At 42.5% G+C, this 21,476-nt stretch overlaps 1 protein-coding gene across 2 annotated transcripts in view; it reads right to left on the reverse strand.

The window, feature by feature from the left end:
- SPRED2 (sprouty related EVH1 domain containing 2) overlaps positions 1 to 21,476 on the reverse strand; it is a 114,590-nt gene that overhangs the window by 20,500 nt on the left and 72,614 nt on the right. For both annotated transcript variants that reach the window (XM_043603522.1, XM_043603523.1), the window contains exons 2-4: positions 12,195 to 12,372; positions 3,767 to 3,935; positions 1,555 to 1,619 (exon numbers count right to left, since the gene is read on the reverse strand). In XM_043603522.1, coding sequence (XP_043459457.1) covers positions 1,555 to 1,619; positions 3,767 to 3,935; positions 12,195 to 12,372 — 412 coding nt within the window. The remainder of the gene's footprint in view (positions 1 to 1,554; positions 1,620 to 3,766; positions 3,936 to 12,194; positions 12,373 to 21,476) is intronic.

A 21,476-nucleotide genomic window follows, 5' to 3' on the forward strand; every position in this document is an offset into this window, starting at 1 on the left:
TCAGGTTGGGGCCCGTGGCGCAGAGGCAACTCTCCGTGCACATCCCTACTTCTGCCTTTGCCCTGTGCTTCCCAGTTTTGAAGCCCCTTCCCAAGCTGGGTTCAAATGCCACCGAGGAATAGGTCAGCCTCACCTCCTAGCGGTCTTCTCTGATCCCCAGACCCCTCCCTGTAACGTACCCTGGACTAGAGGACTGACTACACAGTGGGTGCCATTCTCCAAGCCTCCCGTGGGTCCATCTTATCTCTGCCCAAACCACCCTGTTATCTCCATGAGGGCTCGAGGCATAGTTTCTACACCTCTCTGTTACTAAAGTAGCATTTTTCAAATCACTGGTTCCATGATGAGTGCATTAGGACACACATTTAAAGGGCTGCAGCCGGTATTTACAAATATGAAATAAAAACAGCTTATGAAAGATACTCTTGGGATAAGGGAGGAACTAGTGGGAACTATTAGATGATATTAGGGAATCCCTATTAATTTTCCCAGGTATAGTAATGGCATGACGCTTGTGGAAGAGAATGCCTTGCTTTTAGGCGATGCATGCTAGAGAATTAAAACATCAAGGTGACTTACTTTCAACTGGACTGGCAAAAAACAGAAACAATCACGTGTGTGTGCATGTGTAAGTATCTACAGGTACAGATAAAGCAAACAGGGCAAATGCTGAATGTAGAGGTTTACTGTGATATTCTTTAAATTTTCCTGTGTGCTCTAGAAGTTTCATAGTAAAAAGTGGAAGAAAATGAAACAGAAGAGAAAAAAAATCAGAATGCAGAACATGAAATATGATCTGATTTCAGGTGTGCGTGTGTCCTAGGTTACAATGCAAATGTATCTCTTACTGTGTGTGGGGGCCAAGAGTTTGAAAACGCTGCCCTAAAGCTTCCTCCCTGCACCAAGCACACAGCAGGTGTGTGATGAACTGTTTGTTAATTAACTTTTAGAAGCACAGGATTTCAAAGACGACGCAAGCTGAGAAATCGTTTTGTTTCCAGTAATATCCCATTAACTCCTGCTGTGTCACAAGAGCCAAGCCCTTTCCTGCCTTAGCATACTTGCGCCTTACTCCAGTTCAGCCTTCAGGCCTCTCTTATCACAGATGTTTAATTACTCTTCAGAAAGGCTACTCTGGCTTTTTCCCTGATGCCAGAGAAGGAGTTGTGTTAACAGAAGACTCTGAGTAGGGCGACGAGTTGTCCCGGTTGGCCTGCGACTGAGGTATTTTGCCAACTAGGGACTCCCAGTGGTAAAAGTAGGACAGTCCCAGGCAAGCCGGAGAGTTGGTCACCCTAAATCTGGGGAAGGCTGTGAGAGAACCTGGGACAGGTCGGAGAGAGGTGCCGCAGTCGTGTCAGGCGGCCAATGGTACCCCCACAACATGGGCAAACCTAGCAGAGCCAAAACTGTGACCAGACAGAGATCTCCCCCATGGTCTCCCAATATTAATGGCAAATGCCAAATTGCAAAGTGTCTCTCACATCCTTAAACAGAACCTCTCTCTGATTATTCACCAACTCATCCACAAAGCAAAGGACAAAGGGAACTTACTGTAAAAACGTCATCATCGCCAAGCTCAGCTTCATTATGGATGGTGGAAGATGATGTGGTTGAGCCTAAAAAGACAAAAAATGTGATAAAACACAGTTCCAAAGAAGGTGAGTCAAAACCAATCATTTAAAAAACATATTTTAATAAAACCACATTCCATTCCTTTCAAATGTGAATCATCAGCAGAAATATGTAACCTGGGAATTAAATGTTTTCAATTTATTCCTCTTTAATTGACTCTAGTTAGGACATTCCCTAAATTAACCCTGCCTACTGTTGTTCTTAATCCCTCAAGCTTCTGCATGGGCCACTTGAGAACACGCACCCGGAGAGTCACCTGGGCGTGGAGAGGAGAGTCAGCCCACTGCTCTGAAGCACCTGCTGAAGCCCAGACTCTGCCAGTGTCCCCCCAGACCCCTACAGTGTAGTGGGGAAAGCACTAGAAAGTGACACCTGCAACGGTCTCCGTGTCAGTTTCTGGTCTTTCCATCTGGCAATACGAGGGTTTGACTAAATAGCTTGTTCGGTCACTTCCTGTTCCGAAATTCAGACACTGGACTCAAAAACCCAGACTGTGGGAGCTGCCTTCAAAGCAGATACCCACGCAAAGAGGTTTTCTTTTGCAATATTGGGGCATCTGTGAGTTGTCCGTTTCTGCAGGCCAAAATTTGGGCTCCTGTCAGAAAACCCAGTTTATTCCATTATGGAATGCTTTGGTCATTTAGGGTTTGATTTATTACTTACTTGTTCATCCCTTTCTTCATTCTGGCATGCAAATCTGTGTAACTTCTTCCTTTCCCCCTCACAATACCCAATAATGCATGGACCAACTTAACGGATACTGTTAATGGCCAAAAGGGAAAAACATTGAACTCTGCCTAAATGATAGGTATACCAAAAGGCAAATTTCTCCTCTATCTCCTTTTCTTGGTTAGGTCTTTAAAAATGTGCATTTAGAAAATGTTTTGCTATTACATTCAGCTGAAATTTAAAAAACTGCTCAGAAAGGGATGAGAGCTATTTAAATTTCTACCGGGGGACTGCAGGAGAAAAAAATAAGTCTTCTGCACAATTACTACTGATCTTTCAGGACTTTTCTCTACTAGTTAAATTATTCCAGTCCATCAACATCTGAGGAAAGTTTGACAGAAACAGCTAAAGAGAGTATATATAGAGAAAAAAATTACAAGTAAGAGAATCAAATTTTGTGCGTACCTTCACAGAATAAGTGGACATACTGTACAATTCTATCAGCAATATGGGAGCACTTTCTCTCTACACTTTAAAAGCTATGTTTCATAACAACTTTTTAAATATTTGCCACCTTACGTCAGACCTAGAATGTGAACGTTGGTTTTTAATTACCTTTTTGGCTATCACACGTTGTAGTGAACAGACTCATGTTCTTACTACTAACGTTAAGCAAGTTTCCTTTTTAAGATTTGCCTTTCGCTCTTCCCCCAAATCCACAAAGAAGAAAATGACTTCAGAACACTCTATGTCTTAAACAAATGAAGCGTACATTCTTTTGTAATTCGTCTCCCCAAATTCTGGATTTGGCTTTCACATGCCTTGCTTTATTTTTTTTAAAGGGCTCTGGCTATGGCCACTTTAACTCTCTGAATGGATAACTGAATGTAAAGAGTTTGCGTGTTTGCATCTGTGGACTCTAGAAAAGCCCGTGAGAACTGACTGCCCAAGAGCCTTCCAGGCCACATTCAGAGGCAACACATTGTCTACTCCCCACTCACCCACAGACCAAGCCCTACACCGAACCAGGGCTCCAGGACTTACAGATCCCCTTCCTTTTCAGTGCAGCCACACACCGTGAGCTCTCATTATAGGACGGCAGTCGCTAGGCCTGGCACCTTCCGAGCCAAGACCGATCAGACCGAAGGCATTTCAATAGTCAGGGAAAAGTGTAATCTGTCAAAAAGTCATTGACATGGAAGTCCAGAATTTGTCTTTCCAGAGCAGAGTCTGAAAACCAACTGGGATCACTCCTTAGTCTGAAACCCAACTCCTTTCCCCCTGCACTGTCACTTAGTAATTGTTCTCTGTGGATGTTCCTCAAGTTTTGCCATCTACTGACCTGCCCACCCCAGGCCTCCCTCAAATAAACCACAAATATATGATGGCAGACAACTGGAATAAAAAAGACCTTGGAACGTTCCCACTGTCCCCCTAAGAATGCAGTGACAAAATTCAATACCTTCTATAAGGTCTTCGATTGCTTTCCTCACTCCCCTGTCAAAGGCTCGAGCATCAGCAGGGCTTTGGAAAGTAAGTCCAAACTTCCTATTGTCGACCTTCCAATGATGAAAGGTTGGGTTGGCTTTGGTGTAGACCAAGTCCTTTCTTACATAGCATTCCAATACCACCTGAAGGATTGAAACGCACAGGCTGGTTACTTGTGAAATAGCCGTGATGGTGTCTGGTTACAAAAACCCAACTAGGAACCATCTATCATTGCTGGCGACTAATGAAAACCCTTCATCCCTGCCTTCTCATATCTGTCTCTCCATCTCCAAAGAAGCCTTCGCTTGCCTTGCGGACCATCCATTCTTTGTTGACCCTGCCCTGCTCGCCTTTGGTGATGCCCACTGGACTTCTTAACCACCCCGGTTCTCAGTCATTTTAGGTCCTCCTGCCCCTAACTGGAGGGCACTAAGGGGAAGCCCAGGTCTCAGGGCTTCAATCTGTTTCAGGTTTATTGCTTCTATGTCAGGACCTTTGTACTAATGGTTCTCAATCTTCCCTCCTCTGTCCTGATGGGTGTTTCCTAGTGACCTCACATGCAACATGTTGAAAAAATTAACTAACCTGTTCTGAAATTTCTACTTCTCGTTTCCTCTCCCAACTTCCCATATGTAGCAATGCCAACCCCTCTCTGTTCATGCTATCTCAAAATCCCTGTGGTTGTCTCTATCTCTTCTGCTTTCTCTAGCCCCTGTATTATTAACCATGAGGTCCACTTCATTTTTCCTTAAACCTCTTTTAGATCAATCTCATTTCAGTTGCTCCCACCCTGATCTGTTAAACTTTTATCTAGATTAGAACAACCTCTAAGTTTCTAGTGATCTAGTTCCAGAAATGCCTTTTACTAAGCTGTAACTTGGAGTAGATTGTTTTTTTTACGCCAGTTCTTCCTGTGACCCTCACAATTTAGTACTTGATTTTACAGTATTTTCTAAGTTTCACTAGCCTTGTGCTCCTAACCAGACTGTAAAAGATCAAGATGTATTACAAAATAACTCCATGACCAGCACAGTGCTGTTGTTGATAAAGATACCAGAGTTTAATATTACACAAGAAAAGCAGCATTGCCACCCCACGAATGTAAACTTCATTCTTTATTCATAAAAAACCCTCCAAAATAGCGACGATATTTATTCCTATGGCTTTATTATGTGCACCAAAGGGATTCTGCTGAATTTTAATAGCTTTGCTCTTGTGCTGGCAAAGCTCCACATTTAACAAAATCTTATTACTTTTAGACTAAGCGAAGGGAAAGAGTGAAGCTTTGCCTAAGTTAGTATAAGTTCAAATAAGAGAAGAACTTTGAATGAGTACGAGTTTCAAGACTACATCTAAGCAACCAGAAACTAAGTGCTGCCAATAAATGTTCTCTGACTTAATAAATAGATGAGTATAATAGTCAAATTGGTATATCAAATAGCAGTCCCAAGCAGTTCACTTTATTACATTGTATTGAAAGAAGACAACACTCCCCTCACACAGTTCTATTTATGATTAAATCGCTTATTATGGCCATTTTTCTCTAAGAATAGTGCAATGATTAAATGTCAGCCCAGCCCCATTCCAAATTGGGGAAATCCAAATAACCAAGGCTTTAACCAACAAATGTTATCTATTTTAGAATTTAATAGTCTCAATTCAAAGTCTCAAAATAAACTTTTTGTAAAAACAAAGACTTCCAGTTTCTCCGTATTTTTTTTTTTTAAAGTAAACTCTACCCCCAACGTGGGACTCAAACTCACGACCCCAAGATGGTGACCCCGAGTCTCTTGCTCTACCGAATGAGCCACCCAGGTGCCCCTCTCCATATTTTTAGGGTGAAAAAAATTAGCTTTTGGTTCATGTTTTCCAAGCTTAAGATTACTCAATGGCAAATTTTCTTAAAGACGTTCTAAAATTCTTAGAAAAGTAAAGTTCAGCCACCTAAAATAAGTGAGGGGAAGGGGATCAGGTACCATCTCTTTACATCCTGTTAAGCAAAATAACATCACTACATATCCAGGTTTAATGACAAAAATGAAAAAGTTCAGATGTTTTCATCTTCACAGGTCTAAACCCTAGTGAGGTTTGGCATTAACTCCAAACTTGAGAAGGGCTTTAGAAAAGGTATCTTTGAAAATGAGATGCACGGGGAGGAAAAAGGTGATTATATATTCTCGTTGGGAGCTTTAAAAAAAATAGACACAATTGGGGTGCCTGGGTGGCGCAGTCGGTTAAGCGTCCGACTTCAGCCAGGTCACGATCTGGCAGTCCGTGAGTTCGAGCCCCGCGTCAGGCTCTGGGCTGATGGCTCAGAGCCTGGAGCCTGTTTCCGATTCTGTGTCTCCCTCTCTCTCTGCCCCTCTCCCGTTCATGCTCTGTCTCTCTCTGTCCCAAAAAAAATAAATAAACGTTGAAAAAAAAATTTAATAAAAAAAAGACACAAGAACTGTATATTGTCCAAGATTTAAGTAATCTACACAAATATGTGAAGGCTCCATACTTGCTTGCCTCTCCGCCCCCACCCTCAATGCCTCTCCATTTCTCTTGAGTCAGCCACTATCAGTATGGTGGACACAATGCCACGTTCCTTTCTGTGGCTTCTTTATATACACACATAAGTTTGTGTGTGTTTTTAAACATGGCCATACCTATAAAAGGCTCTGCAAGTTGCCTTTTCCTCAAGGACACGTTTTAGAGGTAGATACAGAAAAATACCAAGTTCTGTTTAATGGCTCAGTGGACACGTTGGAATTAGTCAGTCATTCTCCATACTTACTAACGGGCATGTAGATTTTGCTAATCAGCCAGTTTTAGAGATAGTGCTGGAATGAACACCTCTATACACGATCTCAAATTTTGTTCTGTGAGCTCTAGGGAGCCCTCCCTCTCTACCTACTTCAGGGGCTCCAGGATGGCATAACTATTTTCAGATAGTAGGACATTTTGCCATTTCATTGTGTTGCCATTTCTACTGAGGGTGCAAAAGGCACAGGGGGGTAAAACTGTTGTGCTGTGGCATGCATCAAGGCAGTGTCGTGGCACCAAACTGTACTATGGTCACCTGATTCATCACCGCCTCACAGTCAAAGTGGAAAATGCCAGTTCTGTGTAGGATGGCCCTTGATGAAGAAGCTAAAAATCATTACATCTTGACCCTTGAATACACAGCTCTTAGCCTGTGTGGTGAAATGGGAGGTGTACCTAACTGGATTCTCCTATCTGCTTCTTCATTCAATCTGCCATTATATGCTGCTTGGGCTGACGTATATGAAGAAACTTTGGCTTTGCACAAATGCATAGATGAAAAGGGAAGGGCATTTCTAACAGCCTTTTCACTTCTGCCGCCATACGGAAGAACGACGCCTGTCTCAAGGAAAAGTACCTGCGCAACGGTTTCAGTAGTGAGTTGAATTTAACTGCCTTTTTCATGGATCACCAGGTTTACTTGAAAGAGCAACTGACAGATGAACTATGGTTATTCAGACCCGGTACTTAGCAGACACTTTCTCGAAAATGAACACAGTGACCCTGTCACTTCAAGGAAAACAACTGGAGGTATTTGTTGCCAATAATAAAATCTGAACTTTCAAGTGAAATTAGAATTTTGGACAGCTTCCAATACTTAACGACTTTTCTAATGATATTAGTGGTGATGTTAAGAAATGGGACTTTTTCATTATGTAGAATTAGATGTAGCAACATTTGGCAGATCTGCTGAACTCAGTAAACCATTATTTTTCAAATGACATGATGTTCAAAAAAATCAGGAATGACTAAAAGATCCACCATTCAAAGTGAAACATAAACCAGTAGTTTTTAATGTACCACAGTATGAAAAGTTCATTAATGTGGCTTCAGATTCCACATTTTAGAAACTATTACAAGCCGAGTTTTGGTGTCGTATCCAAGAAGTACATCTACAATTACCTGAAAAGGTTTTCCCTCTTTTCCAACTACTTATCTGTGTGAAGCTGGATTTTCTTCATATACTTCATCCAAAACAACATACTGCAACAGCTTGAAGGCAGGAGTAGATAGTAGAATCTAGCTATTTTCTATTAAGCCAGATATTTAAAGAGAGGGCAAAAATATAAAGCAATGCTAGTCTTCTCTCCAATTACTGTTATTCTGGAAAATGGTTCTAGAGGGATGTCATAAATAATTTTTTTACATTTCAGTTTTAATTTCTAATATGGTAAAAATAAGTAGCTGTAACTCATAAAACAAAAGCTTTTGGGGGTCCCTCAATAAATTTTCAGAGTGTAAAGGGATCCTGAGACCAAAAATGTTTGAGAACTATTGCTTTCCTTAAATCTTTGTGTATAAGTCTATTTCTATAGGATAGGGTTTAAGTACGAAACTGTCAGGTTAAAAAGTATGTACATTTAAAATGAATATCCTGGCAAACTGCTGTTAAAGAGCTTTACCAGCTGGATCTCCTACCAAATGTGTGTGTGTGTGTGTGTGTGTGCGCGCGTGTGTGCATGTGTGCACGTGCACGTACATGCTCACAGACCTGCACATGTACAACCAATGGAACGACCAACCTTTCAGATTATGTGATTCATCTTCATAAGTTGATTTCTCATGGGATTTAAGGAATAAACTTCTCTAGTTCATTTAAAATGATTCAACTCAGAGGCGCCTGGGTGGCTCAGTCGGTTAAGTGTCCGACTTTGGCTCAGGTCATGATCTCATGGTTTATGGGTATGAGCCCCACACTGGGCTCTGTGCTGACAGCTCAGAGCCTGGAGCCTGCTTCAGATTCTGTGACTCTCTCCCTCTGCCCCTCCCCTGCTTGCACTCTGTCTCTCAACAATAAATAAACTCAAAAAAATGATTCAACTCAGAAATTTTAAATTTACACATAATTTCTCAGGAAAATTTGATTGTCTCCAACTTAAAAAAATTATCCAAATTAAGGACTTCTTAATGGATGTCTGGAACACAGATTTTTTTTCCATAGAAACCATGGAAATTCTGTTCATAGGCTTCAACACAGAATTCAAATAATAACAAAAATCAATGTGCTAAATTCTAGAACTGCACTACATCGGAAAAACCAGTGGTAACACTGTTCCTACCAGAGAAAGCATTTCTTGTCCTATCTAGTTAGAATACTAGGAACTCTGGTGCTATCCACCCACCGTATTTCAGAAATGATCTCCACCCTCTCCCCACTATTCCACCACTTAGAGAGGAGGTCCTTCCACAACGTATACCATTTGCAAGCTCCCATGTGGGTTCATACCCATGTGGGCAGGAGTGCTGCATTATGGAAGTATGGAGTCACCCTATGTCCAAAGGGTGTGTGTGTATGTGTGTATTGTGGGACAGGGCAGGGGGTCAGAGTTAAGCAGCACTGGATACAAGAGTCTAGAATTTCCCAGAGTGTGAGGGATGGAAAGATGGGAAAGCACAACTGGGTATATGAGCATGTGATTTCAATACGACTACATACAAAAGTCTGGAAGTGGAGAGTCACAGAATATAAATGGGACAGGAAGAGAAATGGAGTGACAGAGAAACATGACGCGGGGGGGGGGGGGGGGATGGAAATGAGCCAAGGCACACAATCCTTGTGCAACAGCAACAGATTACAGAAGCTGGTTCACAGCCACGACTGCCCTATTGCTATGCAGAATTAGTATGAAGGGACCAGGTTGGGGATTCACAATGAAATGGTTCCTGATGTTGGCTCTGCTAATAACCACATGCCCTAGACCGAGGAAACGGATCATCACTTCTTGGAGCACTGAGTTTCCCCACTGCGAAGCAGAGATAAAAGAATCCTCCTCCTTAAGAATGTTACAGGAATTTAACTGAGGGCTTTGCTTTGACCAAAATGGTAAAAGTTTACAATTATTAAGTGCAAGTCAGTGGTAAGATACAAGTTTCTAAAATATATTTCTAAAATGAAGGGCCTGGATGAGACAATCTAAAGGCCATTTTAGGTTGACATATTCTATGATAAACCATGAAAATACCAAGAAAAAATAGATCTAAAAAGATTTAACTGCTCAGGCAAGATAATTTGCTAACACGAAAGTAATAAAAAAAATACAAAGGGAAAAAGTGAAAAAAAATTTATCAACATTTTTGTTAGAAAAAGAACACCAACTAAATAAAAAGGCAAGCAACAAACTAGAAAACTATTTGCAGTAAATATGGCAGATGAAGATTGATATCTTTCTTACATAAGAGGGCATATATATCAAGGAGAAAAGGCCTCCAATAAATAAATAAGCAAATGACATTAACAGATAATTCACTGTTACAACTGTTAAACAACTGTTTAACAAACAGAAAAACATTGATACCATTAGTAATTAATAATATGATACTACTGTTACTCTGTCAAATTGGTAAAGATTTAAAATATATGACTCTCGGGGCACCTGGGAGGCTCGGTCAGTTGAGCGCCCAACTCTTGATTTTGGCTCAGGTCATGATCCCAGGGGTCATGGGATTCTCCCCCTGCACCTGCCCCCCATTGGGCCGTGTGTCGGGCTCCACGTTGAGCATGGAGCTTGGTTAAGATTCTCTTTCTCTCTCTCGTGCTCTCACTCTCTCAAATAGAATAAAAATTAAAAAGATTTAAAATATATGACCCTCAAGGAAATTCTCCTATATGCTGGTAGCAGTTCTTTGTACAAGTATCAACAGTCATAAAAATTTGACCCCAAATTATTCCAACAAAATAGTAAAGGTGGAAAATGCAGGTAGGTAATACTGCAGGGGGTGGGGGAGGGGGAGAGGAGGGAAAGAACCTTAATATTTGTAATAACCCTAAGGAGATCACCAAATAAACAATATTATATCAACCTTATACAGCAAACGAGGAAAATTCCTTAGAGAATGTTAAGGCAAAGCAAATGAGACACAAAATGGTTGACAAGCTCTGTTCGGAGCTATGAAAAAAGAGGAATATGCACAAGGGGGAAAAACTACACTAAAAGGCTAAAGGTGGTTGAGCACATGTGGCTTGGCTCAGTTTTAGGGTCAGAGTGATGGAGTATCAAATACTAGTTACATACTCTCAAGATGGGTCACGAAGAACAAGGAGTTTATCTAAAAATCTTAATTTTTTCAGTTATAATTATACAGGCTATTGTAAGGACACAGTGAACTAAAGGACTAGCATTGTGTTTAGCACATGGTGAATGTTAGCTAAATGGTGTTATTTTACTTTTTACTGGGAATATGGCTACATTGTAAATAAGAATGCTTTAATTATTTGACTAATACATAGGGAATTTTCTGAATGGACACACTTCTTAAAATGAGCTATGTTCTCCCTTTAAACTTTCATTCATTTCATTTTTGGGAATGAATCAAGCGTGAAAATAGCATTTCTGTTAATCTATATATAACACTTACAAATTGTTCTGTCTTATCTATTTGGTAACTTTTTTAAACAGTAAGAAGTGGTTGCAAAAGCAGATTACATTTGTACATTTAACACGTAACACTCAACAGACACGCTCGCTGTTAAGGGTCTCAAATGTCACAGTGACATTTCCTGTGCTGTCTTTATATTTTTTCTGTTGAGATCCAATAAGATCCTGCACATTTTGAAGCAACAGTTGGCTTCTGAGTATACGCTCCATGATCAAGTACAGATAGGAGCAACGTTCTTCCAGGTTCAAGGCTACCAATTAAAAATAGCAACTTTTCTTCATATCATGGATTCCTTCATAGCTCAGAACTGGACATCCACGTTCCTTCATGAAACTCTATGTTATGAGCTACTAATGCTCCACTCACGTGAGAGAATATTACTCTCCAAAGTATGTATTTAACAAGCATGTAGAATTATTATAGACATGTGATACCACTACATTTTCCAAACATGTTTTATTCACTAGTATAGGAAATAAAAGCTACAGTATCTTTTAGATAAACAGTATTTACAAATAACCAAGTATCAGGTGACATTCTGCCTTTGCATTTGACCTTTTACCATCCAAACCTTGACGGCATGCTCCACGAATAAACCCTACATCTTTAAAAGCCCAGGCTTCACAGCTCACTAGAATGTGATTCATGACAAAGAACACGCTTCTGTTTTTAATATCTTGTTACGGTGACAGAAAGACAGCTTAATTAATCAAAGACGCAAACAAGATGGCCAAATATACTAAGCACCTGCGTTATCTGGTGTGGTAAGAAAGGACTTCACTGGAAAGTCAGGGTTATGTTTTGTATTTGGCATCAGCTCCAGAGTTGTAACTTCCGAAGCTTTCACAACAGTTTGAAGTCAGAGAAATAAGGTGGGGGGGGGGGGGGGGGGGGAGGTGCGGAAGGAGACAAACAAACCTATGAGAAGAGGGCCATGATTAACAGAAAGCAATCAGTCGTTGCTGATATAACACCACGCGTTGCATGTCTACCATTACCAGTTTGTCTTTCTGTCGTTCACCGTGGATGAGAAAGCCGCTTCGTCCATTGCCTTCGGGGTGCATGACCTTACAGACACCCACGCGACTGATCCCGCCTCCTTCCTGTGGGAACCATCCCCCGCTGGAGTCATCTCTGGTCATAACCACAGCCTTGACACGCACAATATAGCTGTCACTAAAACGACAACAAGAAGAATGGGGCATGACAATGGTCTGGCAGCTGCAGGACATGTTTCACAAGGCAAGACGACCACCAGCCAGCACTTTTCTAGACCCTTCAAAAGAAAATCGATGCCTGGCAGCAACCTTAAAAGGTAACCCTTCTCCACTTTTAGAGAAAAAAACAAAAAACAAAAAACACTTAAACTAAATATGGTACAAAAGCACATTTTTAAAAAGATACCCAGCAATTGCAAATATCTATGTGTCTTTGAAGATGCATGCAGGCATAACATTCTCTACAATCTGGGTCTAACTATTAATAATAAAATGAATGAGCTAATTGCTATAATTTGTTATCTATAAGTTAGGAACCAACGCATGACCTAGGCTTAACACTTTATAAAGTTAATAATCTTCTGATTTAGCACAAAATAGGATAATTCCCTTCCAAATCGCAAATCCACCACGCAATCATTTGCATAGGTGGGAAAATGTTTCAGTTCCAACACCCTTTACCCATGTATAGCCTTCTGTTTATGATTTTATTTTTTCCAGTCTAAACTTCAATTTCGCAGTAAGTTCTTCTGCACATTTGCCAAAAATCCTCTTTCTTCTCCAGAGACCAACTCTAGCTTTTCATTCTTCATCACTTTTGGGGAACTGTATTTGGATTTTTCAGCAAGGCCATTTAAATTCTTTTTGAGGTTTTGTTTCTTTGGATAGAAGTCATTTTTTTATGCATTCAAACATATATTCACATCTTCTACATGTCAGGCGCTGTGCTAGATTCTAGGGCAACAGAGATGTAGAGTAGCACAGAACCCCCTCTTTCCTTGGGACTCAGGGGAAGACCACCACCCACCCCAGCGCCAGGCAGAGCCCGGCCACTCCATCTTCAGTCTCCCAGAGACCATTTAGACAGTCCCTCTGCCCCCAACCCCTGCTCACCGCACTCACCCTCAAAGGGGGAGCCACCTAGGTCTCCCATGACTCCCTGCGGCTCACCCACTACTGTGCCCCAACTCCCTCCACAGTGCCCCTGCACTCAAGGTCCAACATCCTTTCCTCAGATCATCCCTTTTATTTTTAAACTGGTAAAATACATGTGAGATAAAATTTACCGTTTTAACTGTATGCTTCTGTGGCATTACGTGCACCGACACTGCTCTACAACTGTCACCACCATCCCAATCCAGAACTTCCTTCATCTTCCCAAACTCAAACTCCATACCCGTTAAACATGAAACTCTCCATCCTCCCCTCTGCCCAGCCCCTAGGCAGTCGCCACTATACTCTGGTCTCTGTGAATTTGACTAATCCAGGTACTCAGATGTTCTTTCCACTCTCTTAACCTGAATGTAAATGTGCTCTGGGCTGAGCTTCTGGGGCCCACTGACATGAGGCCACATTCTCTCTCCTACATCTCTCCATGCTTAGCCTAGATGTGGGGCAGGGTAGTCACCTCTGCTCCAGGCTACTGGCCAGCTCTCCAGTTTCTCTGAAGCTCACAAGCCTGGTCATGCCTGCACTACCCTTCTTCAATCTTCTACAGACCTCTGGGCCGCATCCCTCCCCTCATCCTTGGAAGACATGGGCAAACGGGCTCACTGTCCCTCCACCTCTCCACCATGATCCCTGCTGTGACTCTTGACAATTTCCTTATTCACACAAAGGATCCGTACAATTCCTTGGCCTCTCAGTTTCTGGAACTCTTTTCCAATGCCATTCTCTTACACCCAACCTCAGGTACCCACGCCTACCTCACACACACGACCTTGTCATTACTAATACCTGCACAACCTCCTTCACCTCAGTTTCAAACATCTTGCTCTCTAGCTGCCATTTCTCAACTTTGCAGCTCACTCCCTCCAAATTCCTGTAATTCTTCACCTCTCTGGGAACAATATCTCTTGCTCTGACCACCTTTCCCTTTCCCCCCTTCCCCACATCCTTCATGTTCTCACTTGATTCACTACTCAAGTTCCACGGTCTATCACGACACTCTTTTGTACAAAACATAACACACTGTCCTCTCTTTCCCCACCGTACTGCCTGGTGAACCCCAACCCCGATGAAATTCTACCGGCCACCCAACTCCATGCCCCCACCCAGGCTGTTGAATACTACTTTGGTCGGTTTTAGATCTAGTTTTAGTCACTAACCTCAGGCGGGGAGCTCTTAAGTGCCTCCCAGTATCCTGTTACATTTCTCTGATCTGTCCCCAAGAAGATAATTTCACAGGTCCACCTACCCTGTCCCTCTCAGATGATGGATGAGCTTCCTTTAATTTCCCTGTGAAAAATAGGCAGTCAGAAGGGACCTTGTACCTGCGCCCACTAGCACGCCTATTACTTGTGACCAGTATTCTCTGCCTCTCCTCTAACTATGGCTAAAGCACCCAGGACCCACACCAAGCACCTTCTAAAGGCGTTAACAGTGCCCAAAATTCACATTTCCACCCAGACCTCTTCCCTGAGCAGATCAAATGCCTAAGGATTTCTCTCCTTGGGTGTCTAATAAGCATCTCAACCAACATGTTTCAGATTGAACTCTTCATTCTCCATACCTTATCCTATTGGTTCTCTCTTCAAAATATATCCAGAATCTACTTTTTACTACCTCCCTCGACACTGCCCTGATCCCAGCTGCCAACACCTTTCAGACTATTTCAACAGTCTCCTAACTGGCCTCCTTACTTCCACTTCTGCCCAATTTCTTTTTTTTTTTTTTTAAATTTTTTTTTTCAACGTTTATCTATTTTTGGGACAGAGAGAGACAGAGCATGAACAGGGGAGGGGCAGAGAGAGAGGGAGACACAGAATCGGAAACAGGCTCCAGGCTATGAGCCATCAGCCCAGAGCCCGACGCGGGGCTCGAACTCGCGGACCGCGAGATAGTGACCTGGCTGAAGTCGGACGCTTAACCGACTGCGCCACCCAGGCGCCCCTCTGCCCAATTTTCTATGACAATAGAAAGGTGAGTCAGATTATGATACTCTACTCAAACAAACTATACAATAGCTTCCTACATTACTCTGAGTAAAAAGCAAAATTGAGCACTTATCATTCTCCTGCTTGCTCATTCTACTTCAGTCCCATTGCCCTTGTCCTCCACATTAAGCACACTTTGACCTCAGGGCCTTTGCACTTGCTATTTCCTCACTCTTTCCCCCCATATGCCGACTTAGCTCATTTCCTTATTTCACTCAGTTCTCTGCCCAAGGTTATTTTATCCGAGAAGATTCTTTGTCCACTTTATATAAAGTAACACCCTCCATCCCTCTTAAATCTTCTCATTCTTCTTCGTCTTTCTACCTGCTCCTAAAACCACATCTGCCCTATTTGCCCACTTTTGCCAACTAGAATGTAAATGCCATAGGAGCAGTGCCTTTGCCCTTTCTGTTCGCTGCTCTGTCCCTAGAGCCTACAACACTGCTTTATGTGTGTGTGATAGGCTAAGGAACAAACGGGTAAAACACATTTTATAAACAGATGAAAAAAATTATTCTTAGCTAACAAAATCTCTGAGAAAAAGTAGAGCCTTCAATATTCATTTGCTTATGAGCCACAATAGCTTAATTGGGACAGGATAAAGATTAACAAGAAAACTAAATTTAATAAGCACATGTTTTCTATCGTCAATCCATCCATCTCAGGATTCAAACCCATATTCCTTTAGATCGAAGACATCAGGAACGTTTGGTAACATTTGTGTAGATTAGTTACATGCAAACAATTTGAGAATATACCTTCCCCCCTGCCCCACCCCATTTATTCTAGAAAAATGAAGGGTCCCCAGGATTTGTAATTCTCTAGTATGAAACACAGCTTTCTCAAATCTTCTGGGAGTATGCTATGGGTTCATCCCAATAGGAAACGGCCAAGGCGAGTAACTGAAACTCTACACACCTCTTGTGAAAACATGCTGTTTACTTTTTTTGTGTTGCAGCTGTGTGTTCTCCCTTCCTTTGAGGAGATTAAGTAAACACGAAAAAGGGAAGTTTGCGTTATATTGGTGCCATAAACTCATTTCCAAAGAGTATTCATTTATTAGAGACTAAAAACAATACCTCACCCGTTGGCTTCTAGTCTACAGGGGCTGTTCATTTTGGCCTTTGCTCGCAGCCTGCAGCATCCTCTTTCTTGCCCTAATTCCTCTTGTGGCCCTTCTCAAGAGCACAGACTTGTCTGATGGGGTGTGTGTGTGTATGTTGGGAGCAAGGGAACAGAACGCCCAGCAGCCCATCTCCTCTGGCAACAACCCCATCAGCCAGCATTAACCGAGGCATCTGGCTATTTAAAACAAGGCAGGGGATAAAGTGTTGCACTAAAAGCTGTGAAGGATGTCTGGATAATCCAGCTGCATGGCCACTTGCCAACTGCTTCCTATCTGTGGTGTATTTATGTTACTCAGGCACTTCACCCCACCCAGAACAGAAATGACAGTGAACTCTACTACCACAAAGGTATAAAGGAGGAAGACTCCCTTCCCACCTTCCCCTCTCTCTTTCTGGAAAGAATCAAACAACATGTTTAAGCCATATGTCGGGTTCGTTTGGGGGAGGATGGAACAGGAAGGGCAAGGGCAGATTCGTTTTTTAATGTGCACAGAAAATGGTGGTGGTATGCTTAAGAATTTCAAAAAATGCTATTATTGTCAAAAATAACACAATTTTAAGAAAATGCTTCTGCAAGCAGTAACCGCTAAACCAGTATAACTGATTAGGAACTGGTGAAGTTCCACACGTGGATCCAAACACCAACTGAATGGAATCCTAGTGTCTGACCTTGAGCTAAACTGCCCCCAAAGACTCAGTGCCCTCACATATGGGATTTGACTACCATTACCCAAACATTACCATATTCTTTCGGTGTATTATGAGTAAAAGTGGCTTTTATGAATTGAACTGGAGATCTGCCATTTAAATGTGGTTTCTTTAAGGAAAAAGCTTTGCATTCCCAACATATGGGCTTAGCTGTAAAAATAAGACTTGTCCTGTGATCACTCCATGTGCAAAAGAGGTAGGTGATATCCTACGGTAGGATGGGGAGGCAGGGTAAGAACAGTTCCAAAACTAGATTTTTATGTGGGGGTGCTGATGCACAGCAAGCTTTAGATCTCCGGCTTTTGTGTTCTAAGCTCCCTCCAGATTCAAAGTGGACCCTGTGTGGACCTTGTTACACAAGTAAACAAGGTAAACAAAGGAAGTGTAGGAAAGGGTGATGAGGCAGCATTCAGAGCCAGACAGGTCCAGCAGTGCCTTGACCTTCTCAGTAGCCAAAGAATCCTCTAGTGCAGCTTCAGATTCTCTCATTTGCAAAAAGCAGAGATGGGATGTCCTGAGGGTTAAAAGTAGTGCTAGAGGTCAAGTGCTTGATACAGACAAGTTTAGTAAGTTGTAGCCATCATCATTATTTTTCCTGAAAGCCTGACTTTGATTACAAGAAAAGGTCCTGTAAAGACCAGCTCCCCTGGCCACTAAGAGTGGGTTTCCAGACTGCCTGCCTTTTTCAGCTATCAGACAGCAGAGGAGCGGCCGTCAGGCTCTTGACAACAGAAGAAAATCCAAAACGGACCATCAGCAATTATCAATGCAAATCAGGTTTATAAAGACCTAGTTTGAGCCTACATTTCAGGCACACCTGTAGCGGAAAATAATTCCATCTGCCATCTGTGAATTGGCCCTGTGCTCCCACCCCTCCCCCACGCAGCTCCAGAGATGGAGACTGGAACTTTTATGTACCCCCCCCCCCCAGCTACTTCCCGGCCCCCTCCTCACGGCCAGCCTTCATCTGATTACAGGGCTCCTGTATCTCTCCATTATGCTGAACATTACAGCTAACTTCCTCCCTGCGCTCTTTTCCACCCTTTACTACTTCACCAGACCTCGAGAGGGATTAACCAAGATCCTAGCCTCTCAGGCTCCCTCTTCTACCTGGCACAACCACCGGCCGCCAGCTGAGCCAAATATAACACAAGTCCTCCAGGGGAGCCAGGCACACTCTTTACTGCATTTGTATCCTGCACCCCACTCCACCAGTCACCGTCGTGCCTACAGATTTACAAAGTCTGACTTCATTATTACATACGTATATCAAGTTTTGTATGTGTGTAGAACACATAGTGTATATGAAATATGTGTCTAGTCATTGAAAAAAAAAAGCATCAACAAAGTATTTCAGTATCGAATGCGTTCAAAAGCCAGATATTGGTCCTATTCTATTTAAGCAGGTTTCGTGAGTGGCTCTTTCATGAAACATCAACTACTTAAGATCTTTTTTTTTTTTTTTTTTTTTAACAGGGGACTGGTCTCATTTTATAAATGTGTGTGTTCCAAAATTATAGGCAAGGAAGTTATACATCATGTAGGTTTGTGCTGGGTGGTAACAAGATGTTCAGCTCTGTTCCAGCCACTAAAGGTAGGACACTTGCTCTGCCCACTTACAGGTCTGCCTAAATGGGGACTGCTTGTACAGTTGGGCCATTATAGAAAACAGCGGTAAGAAAAGCCCACTGAATGCTCAATCTGGCAGCAGCCAATTCTGGCAAAGGCACCAGCTCTCCTCTCAAATGCTGATGAGCAGGCACTATGAAGCATAGAAGGAATTTTCGGAACATCAAACGTTTGCTCATAAAGAGAGCCTTTTGGGTGATGGTGGTAGTAGGTACTTGTCTTAACAATGACTAGGGATAGTCTTCACCCAGGAACCAACAGACTGAAACCCAGGGGTCCTGTGGGAGACAGAGAGTGGGTGGGCGGGTGGGGGGTCCGGGTATGGGGCTGGGGATAGGTTTTCCTCCTTTACTATGTGTGGGCTCAGAACCCTTGAGTGAAAATAGGAGAAAATGTTTTAGGAACCCCCAGTAATAGTCTTGCATCATAAGGCAGTGAGTTCTGCTGTACACAAGGTCACTAGAGCCCTCCATGTCCAAGCCCTACCCTCACCCAGAGGGGGAGATATGGGACACGTCCATTCTCATCCTCCGATGCCACGTATAAACCCAGCATCTTTGTTGTTTATGCTACCTAGCTACGCTGAAGCATATAAATAGACCCACTCACCCACACACCGTTTTCTTCTGCACACAACACAAAGGGTAGCTTTTTCCACTATTGTGAAGGACACTGCCAGCAAGACTGGTGTTTGAAATAGGAATGATTGCTACATTTTGGTAGTATTTAAAAAATTCTTTTTTAATGTTTCTTTTTGAGACAGAGACAGAGTGCGAGTCAGGGCGGGGCAGAGAAAGAGGGAGACACAGAATCCGAAGCAGGCTCCAGGCTCTGAGCTGTCAGCACAGAGCCCGATGCAGGTCCAAACTCATGACCTGAGCCAAAGTCAGCAGCTCAACTGACTGAGCCACCCAGGCGCCCCTTTTCTATTGGAATTATATTAAAAAAAAAAAAACTCCTTTAGAAAAAACTACCACAAACTCGTAGTTTATAAGCCAGTGATTCTAGGATTCAAAATACCCATACGCTGTTTACCAAGGAGTGCTGATTTAGCCTTCTATGTGCCTCTATAGTGTCTTCCTTTAAGTTACAATTCACTGTAAATAGACACATCTTCTAATCTTAAGTACTGCTTTACACTTTCCGGCCATAAGAGCCAGAGCAGCACGTGCACTGAACATTCTGGCACATTCTCTCTCACATGGGGCCAAGGCACCTGCCCTGTGGATGTCCTCGGGAATGGACGTTCTGCAGGGCTGGCTCAAGTGGAGGGTACTGGGCAGTGTGCCATTCACCACTCTGCTCCCTCTTTCTTCGCTGCTGTGTCCCGTGACCCACAATAGCCACGAAAAGGAAATGAAGCAAAGACAAAAAGGAACAAAGATCAGGACTGGAAGTTAAACTCATAAGCTTTACTGAGGCTTAAAGAGGCCTTTGAGGAAATAGTTGAGGAAATACCAGAGGCAGTTAGGGATCCTCTGATGTCCTTGCAGCCTGGGAGCACTAACCTGGGAGCACTACTGACACTTCTAACGCCCCGGAGAAATCTATGGCTGGCCAAGGCAAGTCAGAGCTTCTGTGCCCCTACCTGGGTGATAGCTTCAATTCTAGAGGCAAGCCTTCATGGCCTGTGAACAGAAGGTGGCGGTGCCCATGGCAGTGTGTGGGCATGCTAGCCATTACTTTTGTGAGTCTGCTGCTCAGCAAGGTTTACAGAGTTATATTAAACTCACTCCACTGGACTGTGTGCAAAATGAAGTTTTTCATTTCACCTCTGACTTTTATCACCTGTAGTCTGAACAAGCATAAATCTTCCACAGGAAAAGAGTGATTCGGCTGGATTCTACTTATACTCGAAGGGTTTTTTTTTTTCCTACCGTAAAAATCTTTTGATTTTACTTATTTAACATATCAAATGTCTTAGGGATAGAATTGTAGTTTTTTAAAGAAAACAAAACTTTCCCTCCCAACATTTCAATTCAGCACTTAAATTCAGAAGCCACAAGAATGCTAAATATATACTATCCATGATGATGAGCTGCCTTACAGCTGGGGCACAATAAAGATAAGGCGTTGGGGCTGTTCTGCTAATATATAACCTCAAACCCTAACACGGAGCAGTTTTAAACCCGGATAATGAAGTGCTTGCTGAAGGAAATCTTAACTTCAGCACTCGAAAAGGCGATCTTAGAAGTCGTATCTAAGACAGATTTTTTTAAATGGCTCTTTGGCAACCCTCCCTGTGTCGATAGAACTTTCCTGAGCAAGTACCTCTTGGGGTGAGGAATGCACGTAACTAGAAGAAAGGCCCCAATGAGGTCAAGCTTGAAGCAATGGGGCAGGACAGGCTTGGTAGTTTATTGTGGGGCGGATGCATAATCAGTGAAGAAAGGAATCATTTTTCTTAAAATTTGAAAACTATTTGCTCTAATCCCTACTAATAGCAGAAATCCTAATTTCTCTACCCTAGGGGAAATTAGGGAACTGGAGACTCCTGGGCATGAGCCCTCAAGTCCTAGGGTGGGTTTCCTGGTCAACCACTTGGGACCTCTGTATCCTTATATGTCAAGTTATCTATACAGTGGGTAATTAATTACCTTAATAGCAGGCTGTGGAATACACTTTAAATTATTTGAGTTTTAAAACACTGGTTTTGGGGCGCC

This window comes from Prionailurus bengalensis, chromosome A3, assembly GCF_016509475.1.
Source record: "Prionailurus bengalensis isolate Pbe53 chromosome A3, Fcat_Pben_1.1_paternal_pri, whole genome shotgun sequence".
Taxonomy (NCBI): Eukaryota; Metazoa; Chordata; class Mammalia; order Carnivora; family Felidae; genus Prionailurus; species Prionailurus bengalensis.